This window comes from Engystomops pustulosus, chromosome 3, assembly GCF_040894005.1.
Source record: "Engystomops pustulosus chromosome 3, aEngPut4.maternal, whole genome shotgun sequence".
Lineage (NCBI taxonomy): Eukaryota > Metazoa > Chordata > Amphibia > Anura > Leptodactylidae > Engystomops > Engystomops pustulosus.
In genome coordinates this window covers 61,657,539-61,676,485 of record NC_092413.1, presented here as the reverse complement: position 1 = coordinate 61,676,485, position 18,947 = coordinate 61,657,539, and the positions used below count along the sequence as shown (strand labels likewise).

Here is an 18,947-nt window from a genome sequence, read left to right as displayed (position 1 = left end):
CCCCTCACAAATCTACTATGCGAGTATGTTTGTTTTTCACAAAACAAAATATATTCTTCAAAATCAGCAAGCAAAACCTACCTTTACATGCAAGTAACTAAAAAAAAAGTGGAGAAATAGGCCGGCTGCACACAAACATGTTCAGTTCTTGGAAACAGACACGCATGTTGGTCCAATCCCACGGACTCGACATATTGCACAGAACAAGAGTCCTTGCAGCATACAGAAATATGATACAGGGTCTCCCTGTCTGCCAGCCATAATGCAGCACTGGCTCTTTAACAGCACTGGTATTGCACTTCAGCTGACGAACGGGGAGTACTTGCATCGTATTTCTGTTTAATCCCTGCTGCTTCTATTGTTCCCCTCCCCGCTATCAGATGTAACGCTTGCAGCAGCACACAATATTAGTTGTCTGGCAGACAGTAGAGGGAAGGAGAGGGCGGGAGAGAAGGAGCAGGGGAGAGTTGATACGGGGTAGGAGGGTGTAATAGAAACAACTTGTGATTTATTTACATAAAAATGAAGTTTTTATAAGTAAAAGAGCACAGCTAATAGGCATATTTCTATTCTCACCGCTAGGATCACAAAGGAAGTGGTAGATTTTCTTTAACCAGGTCTTGTCTAGGTACTCGTATGTAAGTCTTACTATGTAATCCACATATAGAGACATCTTCACTGCATAATCAAACTGTAGGCAGACTTAAATAGTTGCAAAACAGAAAATATTATATACCTTAAGCAGGGCACATTGTCACGAATGCCATCAGATGAACTGCTGCTTGTGGATGGGTGAGACTGAAGAACTATGGGTTGGGAGTTAGGTCCTCCACTGGGCGTTGGCACTTGTTCAATGTCTGGAGACTCTAGATCATTGATTTCATAGAGCAACCGTACTTCCAGCATCTTAAAGAAGAGCATAATTATGGAGAAAATGAATAAAAACAGAACAATGACACAATATACAAAAACTGAAAGTAGATTAATTTCTCGTTGTGAGTAGAAAACTATCAAACCTACGAATGATCATAATCTCAGAAGTGTTTGCACATAAAAAGAAACATAGGTACCGTATGTGACCACACACGTAATATGGACATTTGGGGGGTTATTTTTTCCAATATGAGATCCACTGTTCGTGACATCATTTAGGGGGATTCAATGGCTAATTGACACGATTTTATTAACTCATTCTTGGTAGGTATAAGAAAATCATTAATTCTGGTTTAGGGTTTTTAGCTTTTTTATTTTTGGGCACTCAACATACCATACAAATAATATGTTATCTTTATCCTAAGGGTCACCCCGATTACAGTGTAATCCATTTATAAAGCTTTTGATTATTGACTTGTTTTGCAGAATATAGGTGAAAAATGTGCTTGTTCTTGCAGCTGTCACATAAAGAAGAGCCGTTTAAGACGTGAATGTTCATCAGAATGCGACAACAAACCGCGTGATGAATCTGGTGCAAAATAAGACAGTCTAGTCTGATTGTGCAGTGTTTCACTTTGCAACACTTTTGATAAATCTCACCAATATGTTATGACATTGGAAAATTATCAGTTTATGTTTATGACTGTGTTTAGTCAGAATTTGTATTATGCAAAAAAAAAAAAAAAAAAAAAAGAAAAAGTGCCGCCTAGATAAAATAAATGATAAAATAATAAACTTCGTTCTCACCTCTGCTGCTCACCGTTGGCGTCCTCTTCGATTTTCTCCAGCAATGCGGGCAGAGGCACGTCTATGCTCTATATCCACACGCAAACACTATGACGCGGCGTGTCACCACCTGATGACGTGACACAGCGTCACAGTGTGTGCATGCGGGCAGAGCTCATAGATATGGCTTCCAGGCAGTGCGGGCAGAAGCACAAGATGGAGAGGGGAGAAAAGGTCGCCGTGGGTGAGCGCCGGTGGCAAGTACAACGTTTTTTTTGTTATAAGGTTTTATACTCAGTTTATACTTTACTGCACCATGCCCTGAACTGGGAAGCTGGAAAAAATTCCTAATATATTGATTTGTAAAGTGCTACAGAATATACAATACAGTAGTAATGCCCAATCTATCAAAATATAAAAACGGTTATTGCTGGCAGTGAACCACAAATAAAAATAGGGCTCAAATGTCCGAAATGTGACATTTACACCATTTTACATAACATAAAAAAGTTTATAAAAAGTGATCAAAAGGTTGCATAGTCCTCAAAATGATAGCAATAAAAACGTCATCTCATCTCGCAAAAAATGACACCACACACAGCTCTGTACAAGTATTAAAAAGTTATTAGGGTCAGAAGAAACTGAACAATAAAAGCAGACGTATCATTTGGAGCGTACAGTGAAAGTCTTCAAAACTGAGCCCACAAGAAAGTGACACAAATGCGGTTTTTCACTAATTTAATGACATTTGGAATTTTTTTTCCAGCTTTCCTATATATGGCATGGAATAATAAATAAACTCATTGAGAAGTAAAACTTGTTACATAGAAAATAAGCCCTCATACAGTTCTGTACACAAAAAATGAAAAAGTTATACACTATTTTTAAGATGCGGAGTGAAAAATGAGCGATATAAAGATGTGTTCTTAAATCTGCAGTAAAAATTGTGATTTTTATTTACAATACCTTCTATCCTAACTGTAAATTTTAACAGTGGATATCTCCGCTTCTCTGTCAACTAGAAATTTAATCCTTATAGGGATTTGCTATTTAATATGATACCAGAATTGTATTTCTAGGTGCTATGGTTCAGGAGGTACAACAATTTGAAGTGAACCACGCTCCCGTCTGTCAGCTGAAGAAGACGCAGAAGAAGAAACTTAGCAAAAGTAGATTCACTCTCTCTCTCTGTATCTCTAACAGATTTACAATGTAAAAATTTATATCATATTTTGGGAAAGGATAATACAATTTTACTGCGCCACCATCATCTTGACGGAGAATATTACTCCCCATGATGTCATAGATGATGCCTAAAATACCCTTATACTGATTGAGATTATATATATATATATATATATATATATCTATATCGATATCTATATATCTATATCGATATCTATATATCTATATCGATATCTATATATCTATATCGATATCTATATATCTATATCGATATCTATATCTCTATATCGATATCTATATATCTATATCGATATTTATATATATCTATATCTATCTATCGATATATATATCTATATCTATCTATCGATATATATATCTATATCTATCTATCGATATATATATCTATATCTATCTATCGATATATATATCTATATCTATCTATCGATATATATATCTATATCTATCTATCGATATATATATCTATATCTATCTATCGATATATATATCTATATCTATCTATCGATATATATATCTATATCTATCTATCGATATATATATCTATATCTATCTATCGATATATATATCTATATCTATCTATCGATATATATATCTATATCTATCTATCGATATATATATCTATATCTATCTATCGATATATATATCTATATCTATCTATATCTATATCTATATCTATATCTATATCTATCTATCTCTATATCTATATCTATATCTATCTATATCTATATCTATATCTATATATATATATATATATATATCAATCAGACAACTTAGGTTAAAGTTGTGTACCCTAGGTGGTTTGGAAAACAATAAAAAAATAAAAAGATTAAAAAGAAAATAAATTTAAACCATAAACATGTTAGGTATCCCAAAATGTCTGATCTATCAAAATATAACAACAGTTATTTCCAGCATTGAACAGAAAATAGCGGCCAAATGCCTAAAAAGCCACTTTTTTGCCATTTTGCAACATATACATTTTTTTTTTTTTATAGAAAATGGGAAAAACCAGATCCAGCTACAATCCTGGAATATAAATTATTTTTTCACAGTCTTGCTGCTGCTACATACAGAATGGTAATAATTGTTTTCACCTATAAACCTATTTAATTGCTTTTTACTTTAAGCAGTTTTGTATGGTCAAAACTAGACAGTCCACTTTAACCTGTTTCCTGAAAGTATACTTAGAAAACAACTTCAAAAGAAGTTGTCCTGCATTTCAAATACAGTACTAGTTTAATAGCATGGTTTAAAAAAGTAAACAAAAGAATAAAAGAAAAAAGGCAAAACATTATTTACCTGTTAAATAAGCTGTGCTCCAGCGGTGGAGCTCTAGTGGACATCGCCGTTCCTGCAGCAATGACATCAAGTACATCATTCCCATAACTGCTGCAGCTAATCACTGTCCTGAGAAGAGATGCTTGCATATATGGAATGTGGCTAGAGATGGGCGAATCGATTCTAATGATTCTAACTTCGTCACGAAGCCGAAGTTTATGCTGATTCGCGGGAACGAAGTTGGGTTTTTTCCCCTCATGTTTCTGCTAAATGGGCACGAGAACAACGTGTTACATGGGGCAGAGAACTTTGGGAAGGAGAAAGGAACACCCCCGATAACATCTGCAGACCTGTAAGCCAATCAGCGACCGGCAGCTGATGTGATGTCACACAGCCCTATAAAACCCAGACATTTTCTATCTCAGCACTTCATGTTGTAGCATCCAGCTGCTGCTATTGTACTGAGCGATTCTTGCTGCAATCCCTCGCTGTTCTCCAAGGGGGTTCTATATACCCCAAATAGCAGTTCCATTTAGTGACAAAATTGAATAGGAAGAAATCTGTTTGACTTTCATGCATCTGCAGTAGCGATTGGTGGACCAATCCCTGGTTGTTCTTTAAGGGGGATCTGTTTACCCCAAATAGCAGTTCTATTAAGTGACAAAATTGAATAGGAAGAAATCTGTTTGACATTCATGCATCTGCAGTAGTGAGCTATCAGTTGTGGGGTATCTGTATAACACACATTGCCATACCTTATTGTGGCTCTAGTTTACAGCCATATTTAAGTGTGAAATTCACATAGTTTATACAGTGATTTTCGCTGAAATTAAACTGTCAGTTGTGGGGCATCTGTATAACGCACATTGCAATACCTTTTGGGGATCTAGTTTACAGCCAGATTTACTTGTCAAATCCACATAGTTTATACAGTGATTTTCGCTAAAATTACACTGTCAGTTGTGGGGTATCTCAATAACACACATTGCAATACCTTTTGGGGGCTCTAGTTTAAAGCCAGATTTACGTGTCAAGTCCACGTAGTTTATAAACCACTATGTCAGACAGAAAGGTGGCAGGTGGAGCAGGCAGAGGTGGCAGCACAGTAAGGGGATGTCGCAGCAGGGGTGACTCCCCTGCCGTTGTCATTTAGTGGCAGTGTGTTGATCAACAACCCAAAGGTTGTTGAATGGTTGATCCAATTCCTCAAATATAACATGTGACAACCCCAGCCAAGAGTCTGTGGGTTCCTCTGATACAACAATTAGTTGGCATGGCCCAGGAGCAGGTCAGCGGCCCTCACCTGTCCTCAACCAGGCTCTGTCCTGTTCCTTTCCCGCAGCCAGAGAGCCACTAGGTGGTCTGGGCTCAGCGCCACTATTCAGCGAGGATGAAGTGTTTGAGGACAGTCAGCAGCTGCTTTGCAGTGAAGAGGTGGGGCAGACTTCCGCTGCTTCCTGCAGTAGGCAGGCTGTGCATACTGACACTGGTAGGGAGAGTAGCAGTGACCGGGAAACGCAAATTGACGATGATGTAGCCGATCGCACTTGGGAGCCAGGTGTAGCAGGGTTTTCATCATCGTCAGGCAAAGAGAGTGTCAGCTTGCGGAGCAGGCAGCAAGTCGCTACTGTGGCTGTGAGTCAACAGGGTGGCAGCAGTGCGAGGACGGGAGCCAAACGTCCGTGGGGTACAAATCCCAATTCGCAGGCCCAAATAAGCAGTGGCAGAGGGGCTCAGCGAGGCAGCAGCGGTAGTCATCGCTCAGTGCAGAGTGTTGGCGGTAAAATTACCACCTCAGCGGTGTGGCAGTTTTTTGTAAGAACACCAGAGGAGCCGAGCGTGGGTATATGTCGTATCTGCGGGCAGAAAATGAAGCGTGGCCAGGGAGCTAACCCTGGCACCACGGCCCTGCGCTAACACATGCAGCGTCACCATCCAATGGCCTGAGAGAAACGGGTGTCAGATGCGGTCCATCCTGCAGGCGCAGCAACAGCAGCAGAACCTAGTGCCACACATGCTGTTTCAGCAAGTCAAGGCTCCAGCACCTCTGCCGAAGGGAGCTGTTTGACATCATCTCCCGGGTCCAGATGCTCCTGCTCCTCGCTACGCATGGCGCCAGCAGTCGTTGAGCGAGGCGATTACAAAAAACAACTCTATGCGTCCAGCCATCCTAAGGTGCAGAAGCTGACCGTGCTCTTGATGAAGGTGCTGGTACTGCAGTCTCTCCCTTTCCAAGTCGTGGACTCTGCACCCTTCAGAGAACGAATGGCTTGTGCCGAACAGAGGTGGAGAGTTCCAAGCCGCAATTTTTTTTTCCATAAAGGCTGTGCCAGGCCTTCACCAATATGTACAACCGAAGGTGGGCCAGTGCTTGAGCTTATCAGTTTCTTCCAAGGTGCATGGCAGCGCGGACGTGTGAAGCTGTAATTATGGTCAGGGCCAGTATAAGTCCTTTACGGCCCACTGGGTGAATGTGTTTCCCGTCCAGCCACACCAACAACTTCCACAAGAGACAGCGCTTTCTCCTCCACGTTGTCAAACTGCTGCTCCTGCGCCAGTGTCCGCCTCCTCCTTCTCCACCACCACCTCAGCCTCCACAAGTGCAGCTCCATCATACCACATGTGCAGGGCACAGCGGTGTCACGCAGTTCTACACCTGGTTTGCCTGGGCGAACGAAGTCACACAGGGGAGGAACTGCTCTGCGTCATACAAGAAGAAATCAATGTGTGGCTTTCTCCGCGACAACTAAAAATCAGAACCATGGTGACAGACAATGGGAGGAACATGGTGTCTGCGCTACACCGAGGAGGGATGGTCCATGCACCCTGCATGGCGCACGTGTTCAATATGGTAGTCAACAAGTTCCTGAAGTCTTACACCTATCTGCAAGACATTCTAAAAATGGCCAGGACACTGTGCACGCACTTCAGCCATTCTTACAAAGCCAAGCACACCCTCCTCGAGTTGCAGTGCCAGAACGGCCTACCCCAACATAGTCTGATATGCAATGTTTCAGCCACTGGCAGCTCATGCGTGACACCTGCCGTTTGCTCAGGCCTTTGACAAATAACGTGTTCTCTTCAAGTCGCCAGGACTGCGGGATGAATAACGTCATTCCACTGCTTCATGTCCTGGAACTCATGCTGCAAAATCTGTCTGGTCAGGGCACTGGAGAAGTGGAGACTACATCTCATGGCCACATGAGTCCGGTGGGGGCTGAACTGGAGGAGGAGGACATTGGAGCACAAGCAGAGTCTGGTGCAATTTGTGGTTTTTCTACTCAGGCTACAAGAGAGGAGGAGCAGGAGCATCCAGAGGAGGTAGAAGACGAGGCAGATGACCCAGAAGCACTGTGGCAGTATACTGTGGATATGGAGGCGGGGAGTCCCTCAAAGTCACTTGCGCAGATGGCCCGCAGCATGCTGCTTTGCCTAACTAGTGACCGCCGAATAGTCAACATCCGGCATAGGGATGACTTTTGGCTCTCCACCCTCTTGGACCCTCGCTACCGGTCCAAAATGGGTGACTTTTTTCCTTCTGCTGGCAACTGGCATACTATAGAGAAATACTGAGCACACAGTTGGCCGCTGCCTATGTGCGCCATTGTCCATCCTCTGTCAGGTCTGACCGGGGGATTCCTGGCAGTCATTGCTTACGTACTACTACCACGGCTGCTGTGGGGAGCTGGGCGGGTAGGAGCGGTAGCAGTTCCATCAACAGTCCCTTAAGTCTGGATTCCTTAATGAACAATTTCCGTCACCCGCCTAGTGAGGAGGGTAGCTGCCACCAGCAGCAGCAGCAGGACATGAAGCAGACCCTGCACCAGCAGGTGGTGGCCAACTTGGACAGCACTTTATCACGTGAGGTAGAGGATCCCATGGACTACTGGGCAGCCAAACTTGATGCGTGGCCGCAACTTGGGGAGTTTGCAGTAGAGAAGCTGTCCTGTCCGGCCAGTAGTGTGGTAACAGATCGGGTGTTCAGCGCGACGGGGGCCATCGTTACCCCCAGCAGAACCCGCTTGTCCAACCGTAATGTGGAGAGACTGACCTTTGTCAAGATGAATCAGGCTTGGATCGGCCAGGATTTCAACTCACCAATGCCTAATGCATCAGATTAGATCAGCCATCACACCTCCTCCAAACGTTGAGAAATGAGTCGGGGCTCTAACTACCTGCCTCAGCTACTATTCTGATGCTGCCCCCCGCCTGATGCCACACATCTGCTGCTAGTTGCACCATCTGCCTCCTACCAGGAACTCCTGTTTGTTTTTGGCTTTAACAATACTGATGGATTATTGACCGATTGAAAGAGGACACTGACGCGTGAAAAGAAGGGCAAAATGATCAGTGAAATCAATGCAAAATTACTCCCGACATCCTCTGCACTCTTATGGGGAACTTTCCACATGTATCCGCGTTTAACAGAACAGGTTCTGTCGTAATCTATGGAATCATCTGATGGCAGTATAAAAAGAGTGTACTCTTTGATGTTATAGTGGGATCTTGGCCCTCAGCTCCGTCCTTTCGAGCTGGCACAGACGTTACTTTGTCAGGCTGCGTTCCCACTTCGCTTATTTGGGGAAGTTGGCCTATGTAAGTGCACATGGAAGTGAAGAGTGAAGCGATTCTAAGAGCCGCGGCTGTCATGTGCGTGTCATACTAAAACACAGCATTGTTTGAAGACCAAACCACGCTCCCTATGCATATTTAAGCACAACGTTCTACAACACCCTACAGGTTCTCTGCAGCCAGGAAATGCCTGTTTTTTAACATGATTCGTTTTGATTCGATTCGGGTAGAATCGAATTTTTTCGAAAAATTTGCAGAATCGAGACGAAACGAATTTTAACAAATTCACCCATCTCTAAATGTGGCAACTGAAGCCAGTGATTGGCATGTGATGTATTGATAGCATAGTTACAGGATCGGTAGCTTAAATCTAAGTGGCAGCACTGTGGTAGAAAGCCATTTAACAGGTAATTACTAGATATCTTCTTTATTTTGTACCCTTACCCAAAATCTGTAAAATGAAGCTGCACAAAAGGATCAATTATACACAGAAAATTATTAAATGTACAACTCCACTTCTTAAGACCTCTTAAGAAAAAAAGAGGCTTGATAAATATTCAGTATTAATAAATAAATATTTCAGTACCAGATATTTTTCATTTCACTAAAACTGCCATTTTTTTTGTTTAGTTCCCATTTCGGGCTAAGCAATTTTATTGGTGCAAATGAATGGTCCAACTCTGATAATAAAAGCTACTTAATGTGACATTTTGAGTTTATTGCAGCCAAAAAGAGATTTATAATAGATGCAAGACTGCCATGGTCAATTTAGAGCTACGCAAACTTCTTAGACTCCCCCATCAAGAAGGAATACAAAAGAAAAGAACGTTCTTTACCGGGATGACATCTGTGGTCACTTCCTGTTTGCTGAACCTATAAATGATGACATGGGCTGAGACACCTGCCACACATAGTATCCTGCTCTCTGGGCACCAGGAAATCATCTGGATGGCATAAGGATCTTCGTCTACAATATCCGTGCTGGGTTTATCTTCTTTATTCCGAGATTTCTCAAACACTTTTGCTGTCTTGAGTTTATACAACAATTGCAATGTTACTAAGGAAACAAAAGCAAAAATATTAGAAACATATACACAATTCTGTACTTAATTATTAATAGCAAATTCACCACAGCTTCAGATTAGTGAAGGGACATGTATTATGAAGTGAAAATCATTTGCTATGGTCCCATTAGACTTCTACTTAAGTCCATACAAAGACAAGTACACTTTCAGTAACAAAAAGTTTGGATGAGTGTACACTGTCATGGAGAAAATAAAATTACCAGTGGCACTAAATGGCTGGCAAATATACCTTGATTTACAATATAACCTTTATGTCCAGTGATAAAGGCTTTTTTTGGAACAAGTTGAAGATGTTTCATGACTACAGTTCTCATGAAAAGGCTCCTGCTTTTTGGGGAAACTTTGTCGTACAGTTTACTAGCACTGTGCTGCCCTAGCCCAGAGGGATTAGGAACATATGGTATAACTAATCGCAAGTAATAAACCACCCTCATAAGCTAAAAGGAAAAACTTACTTGCTGAAGCATCCCAAAATTTGATTGATCCATCTGCATGACTGAAAAGTATAAATACAAATATTTGTCATTAAAGCACTCCTCAATTTTAAACAATCTTTGCGTTATTCGGGATTGTTATGTGACTTGTACACTTTACTTTTATCTCAGAAGAGATACTATGCAATCTGACAACTTGGTGAGAATACAGCTGATATTTTTGAGTAAAGAGCAGATAAGGAAAGGAGGAAGGAGAATGATAAGAACCAAAGTGGGGAAGTAAGCACTATAAAGTAAGACATCACATTTTCTTGTGCTACTAATACATAGTTGTTATAACAACCCCAATTTAAAAAGGAGAAGAAAGGTGTGGTGAAAAAATAGAATATATCACACTCAGGAGAGGTAGGTACAACTCCCCTTTGAGATTCCTTCATTCCAGGCCAGGATGCTTGGGCAATAAAACCAAATCTTTTCCAAAACCAGAGATCCGATCATAAAATTAATGGTATGGATGAGATTCTCTATACATCCAGTAACGAGGTTAGCAAGAGAAAATGGCCTCTATCTCTAAGGCATAAAAAGATTCCTTGCAAGCCAATTTATTGTTTCAAAACTTTTCCTATTTATTTCACATTCCAGTAAAATAAAAGGCTAATACATCACAAAACTTATTTTCATTCATCGTCCATAGTTTGTAGTATCATTGTTTCAAGTATACCCTCGATGGGGGCCAATATTGATTTAGTTGTCCTATGGACAATGTATGTGGACGATGTCTGCTTATTGTGGAATAACGATGAAGAGTAATTAATGAAGTTTGTTTCCCATCTGAATACAGGTCACCCACTTCTACAATTAACTTTGGATTATGATCATGTGATACATTATCTTGAGATAGCCAACATGCCCCACAAACTTTTCTTGGAATACCCAAAGGCCAGTTTATAAGAGCCAGAAGGAAATGTAGTAATGATACAGAGTACTGCATACAAATGCATAGATTAGTGGATACATATTTATAAAAAGGTTATGTGAGAGAAGAAATAATAAAAATTGGGATGGAGGTATTAAAAAAGTCTAAAGAGGAGACAGAAAAAACCTTCAGAAGAAAAAAAACTGACCAAGCCATTTTTATTTCTAAATATGACCATCATGCCAATATGAGTAAAAAAGCTATCGTTGAAAACTGGTCAGTGTTACAACACGATCTGAAATATGGTAAATTATTTAAAAATAAGCATCATTTTATATATAAAAAGTTAAATCCACTACCTAATTGATTAAATCTTATACTTCAAGTTGGTAACAATATAAAAACATCTAAAAAGGACAACAAGCAGTGTGAAGCAGACAGTTTTTACCACCAGAGAAAAATCTCCTAAAGTGCATAATATAACTATAGTTGTTTATACAAAATCCTCAATTTAGTAAGCTAATGGAGAATGGTCGGCATCAAAGTAGTCTAAGACTGATAACACCTATATTTACAAGGGAAGCAGACCTAACATTCTACCCAAAGTTGGAAATCTAATGAATGAAACTCATAAGTAATAGCACAGTAGTAGCTGGGGTAACCCTGTCCCCGACGCGCGTTTCATGAGACAAGTGAATGTGACTTATGCGCCATGCTCGTGCTCACTTAGATTGAAGCCGATGGTTTGAAAAGATAAATTTGCAAGACCGGAACTATTATAGTTCCATTTTAGGTAGAATGTTAGGTCTGCTTTACTTCTATTTCCATGTTATCAGTCTTAGACGATTTTGATGCCAACCATTCTCTATGACCTTCGTTGGCCGATATTCGAGCAGATGGAAGGCACGGATAGGGTTAATATAGAGTGTGAACTCCTCCAAAGGGAGGTATATTGGATCACCGAATTGTGCTCTCTCTATCCCCAGGGTCTAAATTAACAATGCAGTTTCAACGTTTTTTGCAACATAATATATTTTTAGGGGCTGGCAGGTTATATTCTGGGTTGGCTGGCTATATAGTGCAGGGGCTGTCAGGCTATATACTAGGGGGGGCAGGGGCCGTCAGGCTATATACTGGGGGGGCAGGGGCTGGCAGGTTATATGCTTGGGGATACTGGTTTAAACTGTCTGGAGGCTGAAACCAATGCATTTCTAACCCTAGGCTTATGATCGAGTCAATAGTTATTTCCACTTTGTGTTAAAATTAGGTAGCTCGGCCTATATGTGGGTCAGCGTATACTTGAGTATATACACTGAAATTGTTATTCCATATGGTTATATCCTGCTGTAACAATTTCAATAAGTAATCAAAATGTCATACATATTCCCTAAATTCCTATTCACGTGTTGTTTGTACTTGTAATTGTTAGAATCATTACACATTCTATTAAGTGAACTCTACTGCATAATATAGCCAAATGATCAATACATGAAAAATTATATCTGCTGGAAATAAACAATGAATGTTTTTAATCAAAGCAGTGATTTTAGTGAAAAAAAAACTATTACATACAATTTCCATTAGTTAGAAGACTTAATATTTACTTACCCTGTGATTATAATTTCTGGGTAACTTTGAATGCCTACACCCCAATTACCACCACTGATGGGCCATTCCTGTAATAAAAACATAGTAAGATTATGACAAAATAAAATAAGCAATATGCTCAATAAGTACTTAATATTAAACAAAAGTCATCATTATTCACCTTTTTACTGTAGCCTTGCCTTTTCTGTCTGTTTCCAACAAAATAAAGTGCAGGTATGAGGTCCTCAGGGCAGTCCGCAAAATACTCACAGCAGGTGACAGGAGACTCGTGTATGCTCAGAGGATATGGGTTTTCAAAAATAGGATATCTGCCAATACAAAATAATTACTACTAAATAACATAAAATGTGTTCCTGGTGGACTCTTTAAATAATCAATTCTTACCAAATACCAAAAATCCTGATTTATATCTACTTGTGTTTTGCTATTTATATGTATACACACACACTATATATATCAAACTTCAACACACACAAGGAGAAGAGGAATGGACAAAGTTAACAGGAACCTGTCAACAAAGACTGACCTAATAAACAACTACCAGTATGTTAAAACAAAAAGAAGGTAGCGGGACTCTCTCCGAATATTTGCTGAGGATAACCCAAGAAAATCACTTAAGGCTATGAAGCAAACTACAACTAGTGATTTAAGGATATAAATTTGCTTCTTTATTGCAGATTTTTACATTGGAGTATTATAGAGTCTTTATGATGTGTTTGTGGCCTCTGCACTGATGATCAGTCTATAAAAAAGTAGGATAGCTGAGCATATAGGAACCTATTCCAGGTGTCCTCAAATGAAAAGTAAGAAAATATATAGAGGGCTCACCTTGTAAGTTATTTGTATTTCTCAAAAATCTCAGGTATCATTGATCTATGTAACTCTTTGGGAAAGTACCAGATATAATTCACCTTAGTCTGTGTGACCGTCAAGAAAGTCAATTATAGTCTAGGTGAAGGAGGTAGAAATTCATATAGGGTACATAGAGTGAACAACAAAAAGGTGAATGATAGATGTTTGTCCATATGGGCTTGGGTCTTAAAGACTCAGTTGTAGAACGTCCCTACAATAGCCCTATTCAGGACATAAGTCTATCATACCCTAAAAGCCTAGCTTCGGAACTGTGGTCCTATTTAACCACAGTCCCGACTCGAATCTGACCCTGCCTGGTACTTTCCCAAGGAGTTACATAGATCAATGATACCTGAGATTTTTGAGAAATACAAATATCTTACAAGGTGAGCCCTCTATATATTTGCTTACTTTACATTTGAGGACACCTGGAATAGGTTCCTACATGCTCAATTATCCTTCTTTTTTATAGACTGATCATCCATGCAGAGGCCACGAAGACATCAAAAAAACTTTATAATACAGTACTCCTTCTATGTAAAAATCTGCAATAAAGAAGCAAATATATATGCTTAAATCACTAGTTGTACTTTGTTTTAACTACCAGTATGTTGTAAAACAGTTTAACATCTTTAAGATAAATTTCCTTTTTTGGACCTGCATTATAGCATTACTGATAGCACATTGTAATGAATGAGGAAGAAAATCCCCATATACTGCCATACTGTAGTATGGCAGAATATGATAGGATCGATCAGACAACCTAGGGTTAAAGTACCCTAGGGAGTCTGAAAAATAGTATAAATAAAAATAAAAAAAAGTTAAAAAAAAAAAAAAATTATAATAAAAAAACCTAAAATTTCAAATCACCCCCCTTTCCCTAGAACTGACATAAATATAAATAAACAGTAAAAATCATAAACACATCAGGTATCGACGCGTCCGAAAATGCCCGATCTATCAAAATATGATAACGGTTTTTCAATGCGTTTAACCCCGTAACGGAAAATAGCGCCCAAAGTCGAAAATGGCACTTTTTTGCCATTTTGAAAAATCGAAAAAAATCTATAAAAAGTGATCAAAAGGTCGTACAGTCCTAAAAATGATATCATTGAACATATTATCAAATTTCGCAAAAAATGATACCGCCCACAGCTCCGTACACCATAGTATAAAAAAGTTATTAGCGCCAGAAGTTGGCAAAATCAAAAAAATTATTTTTGTACAGGAGGTTTTAATTTTTGTAAATGTATGAAAACATTATAAAAACTATACAAATTTGGTATCCCCTTAATCGTACCGACCCAAAGAATAAAGTAGACATGTCATTTTGGGCGCTCAGTGAAAGACGTAATATCCATGCCCACAAGAAAATGGCGCAAATGCGTTTTTTTCACCATTTTCATTGCATTTGGAATTTTTTTCCCGCTTCCAAGTACATGGCATGGAATATTCAATGCGGTCACTATGAAGTGCAATTTGTTACGCAGAAAACAAGCCGTCACACAGCTCTTTACGTGTAAAAATAAAAAAGTTATAGATTTTTGAAGGTGGGGAGTGAAAAATGGACATGAAAAAACAGGAAAGGGCCCGGTCCTTAACCGGTTAAAGTGTGGTATATGATGTCAAACACAGCAGAGCAGCATTCTAAGACAGGGAGAGCTGGAATTTTGTGGTGTTAAGATGTAAAGCTGTTTGCCAACATACAGTACGGTCAATATCTTCGACAGGTTCCCTTTAAGTGTTAGTTCTTCTAATAATAAAATATGTATCAATCCCAGACAACCCTTCAAAATAAGTATCTATCACCAGATCAAGGATTGTAAACCAAGTACACCAACATACTGGTGTTTGCCCCCTCTGGCAGGATGCGCTCTTCTTCTAGCTTTTTTTTTTTTTTTAAGAAAAAAGGCTTTTAAAATTATGCAAATGAGCTTGAGGGGCTCCAGGCTTCATAGGAGTTAATGAAGCCTGGAGCCCCTCAGGTTCAACTGAATAATTTTTGACGCTCTTTTTTCTTAAAAACAAGGGGAGAAGAAGCTAAAAGAACAGCATATGCTACCAGAGGGGCACACACCAGCATTTCCATATATTTGGTTTACAATCCTTGATCTGGTGATAGATGTCCTTTACAGCTATGATGGACCCACAGCCATTTGGAGTAGACGAATTGTAAGGATGAAAATTTGCTTGGGGTCCCAGAAATGCCAAATCCACTCCTATGCATAGCAACACATTTCTGTGTGTTCCAGCCTCTCGCTCATTCCGCTCTTATGGCTACCAAGAGTTTTATTAAAAAAAAAAAAAATTATGAAAATAAAAAGAGAAATAACTTCAAATCAATTTGTGTTTCCTTCAGGGCCTTTATCTGAGGAAAATGCTTCAGAGAGATTAGATCCTTTCTGTAATTCCTGGTTGTTTCTGTCCATTGTTCCCATCAAAAGCATTTTATTAATTGCATATTTTCATATGTATTGTGGCATACAGATGAGCAGCTAGAAAAGACAACTGTGGCAAAGTAAAGTCTTACCCATTTTGTGCAAGATCTATGACTACCAAATCTTGTTCTAAAAGTACAACCACAGCATAGGGCTCCTGGAAATCTAGATGATAAAAAGAATATAAAAATGTAGGTAAAGATAAAGAAACACACATTTTTATCCAGAAGATTTTGAAACCTCATATTGCTAGAACAAGGGTATCTGCTATGAAGAACCATACATACACATTTTACAGAACGCCAGAGAACAGTTGCTTTACGTTTCCTATGGTAGCACTTATGATTTTGCAACTTAAAAATCCATGTGTGTTTTTACCAGAATACATGGATTTTGAAAGTAGCAACGTTCCTAGTTAGGGAAAAACGGATTCAATAAATATATGCAAACAGAAAAGCAAATGCATTTTTAATCCCAGCCTCAAGGTGGTTGTAAACACTAATCTTATTTACACAGCTGTAACGGGATAACCCGAGATCAGCTTATAACCCAGGAAACCCCTTTATAATAACCCACTTTAAAGGCTTATAATATTTAAAACAATAATTGTTTGGAATGCTAAAAATATACTAAAACAAAGAAACAATAAATATTCCAAATTTTTTATGTAGTTGAAATGTTATTGGTCAGTATAAATACACATTGGAGTACATGAGATATGAATCCATTTCTCATTCATGTTGTTCGCATTGAGTAAGGGAAAAAGAAAAGCTGAGATAATGAAATAATGAGCAAATCACAAACCTCTGTTTTCACACAATGGACAGAAACGTGTATTCAAGAAATCAATATCAAACAAATATTGATCAACAATATCACACTACATACACATGCTCTGTGCGGTGAACTGCACATACTGGAAAAATTACCAAGTAAAACAATTGTCAAACAGAAGATGGCCCCAGTGCACTTTCTGTGAAGATACAGTGCATCCATAGTAGGGAACCTCACTTCAATTCAATCATTTAACTTCTCAGAAATCACAAAATACTTATCTTAATTTAATTTGAGTTGATACTGTTACTATGTCATAAATAGATCAAACGTAAGTACAAAGACTGTTTAAAATCAACACATCTAGAGCCTTTATGAAAATCTGGGTCCTATTTTGCATCAAGAAATGTGTCTCTATTTACCTCTGGGGTAGGGGATAAGGTAAATTTAAAAAAAACAAACAAAGTTGTTTACAAAGCATAGCCCCCTGGCCCATTGCTTATATCTCCAGCTGAACTGGAAGTAGCAGCAGTCACAGGAGAGTGACTGGTAAAGTTCAGCAGGAGGCAGTATAGACTGATCTCTGTGCAGCGCTGGGGAATCTGTGAGCGCTATATAAAGGAATTATTATATACACAATTTACAGTAATACAGTTTTATCAAACTTTATGGTAGTGTGTTTAACCCCTTCCTGCACCTTGACGTAAAGTTACATCATGGTAATCACCTGTGCTCAGAAGCTGAGCCTGCGGGATCACTACGGGTTCCTTGCAGTACACAATAGCCCGGTTGCTGCAGTCAAGACAACCGGCACCCTTTGAGCCTAGGCTGACAGGGTATATTACATTATATTACATATCACATATGACCTCATAAAAACAGGATAAAAAGTGATCAAAAAGTAATATTTCCATGATACAAAGAAAAAGTACAGCTTTTCCCGCAAGAAACAAGCGCGCTTAACCCTTTTACGACTTGTAACGTAATAGCACGACATGGGTCGGCCGCAGGTGAATGCAGAGGGCTCACGGGCTGAGCGCTCTCCATAGTTGGTAAGTCTGTGCTGCATATCGCTAGCACTGTTCGCTTGTGGCAACCCGCACATTGCCGCCGGCAAAGCTGCAGACGACTTGGAAAGGATGGCTGCGCCAACCTGCTGAGGATCGTCGTTCCCCGTGACGTCATCGGGTTGCGGCAACCCATCACCATGACAGCCTCTGGTCTTCCGAAGACCCGAGGCTGTATCATTTTAATGAATGAGGAGGAAAATCCCCACACAGTAGTATGGCAGAATATGGTAGGATCAATCTGAGAACCTAGGGTTAAAGTACCTTAGGGAGTCTGGAAAATAGAAAAAGTAAAAAAAAAATTATAATAAAAAAACCTAAGAATTCAAATCTCCCCCCTTTCCCTAGAACTGATATAAATATAAATAAACAGTGAATATCACTAACACATTAGGTATCACCACGTCCGAAAATGCCGTTCTATCAACATATAATAACGGTTTTACACTGCATTTAACCCCGTAACGGAAAATAGAGCCCAAAGTGGAAAATGGCACTTTTTTACCATTTTGAAAAATATTTAAAAAAATCAATAAAAAGTGATCAAAAGGTCATACAGTCCTAAAAATGGTAGCATTGAAAACTTCATCAGAAGTTGCAAAAAATGACACCACCCACAGCTCTGTACACTGAAGAATGAAACATTTATTAGCGCCAGAAGATGGCAAAATTTAAAAAAAAAATAAAAATTCTACACAAGTTTTTTTAATTTTTGTAAATGTATGAAATCATTATAAAACCTACACAATATTACCATTTTTACAGCATTTTGAACATTTTTCCCGCTTCCCAGTACACGGCATGGAATAATAAATACCATCTCTATGAAGTGCATTTTGTTATGCAGAAAACAAACCCTCACACAGCTCTGTACGTGTAAAATTAAAAAAGTTATAGATTTTTGATTGTGGGGAGTGAAAAATGGAAATGAAAAAATAAAAAAGTTTTTTCACTTCCATTTTTCACTCACCACCTTCAAAAATCTATAACTTTTTTATTTTTCCACATAAAGAGCTCTGTGACAAATTGCACTTCATAGTGAGCGTATTTAATATTCCATG

At 39.1% G+C, this 18,947-nt stretch overlaps 1 protein-coding gene across 4 annotated transcripts in view; it reads right to left on the bottom strand.

The window, feature by feature from the left end:
- Positions 1 to 18,947, bottom strand: part of STXBP5 (syntaxin binding protein 5) — a 468,111-nt gene that overhangs the window by 137,923 nt on the left and 311,241 nt on the right. For all 4 annotated transcript variants that reach the window (XM_072140931.1, XM_072140932.1, XM_072140933.1 and 1 more), the window contains 6 exons: positions 16,138 to 16,210; positions 12,916 to 13,063; positions 12,756 to 12,823; positions 10,253 to 10,293; positions 9,549 to 9,769; positions 737 to 906 (listed from right to left, as the gene is read on the bottom strand). In XM_072140931.1, the coding sequence (XP_071997032.1) occupies positions 737 to 906; positions 9,549 to 9,769; positions 10,253 to 10,293; positions 12,756 to 12,823; positions 12,916 to 13,063; positions 16,138 to 16,210 (721 nt within the window). The remainder of the gene's footprint in view (positions 1 to 736; positions 907 to 9,548; positions 9,770 to 10,252; positions 10,294 to 12,755; positions 12,824 to 12,915; positions 13,064 to 16,137; positions 16,211 to 18,947) is intronic.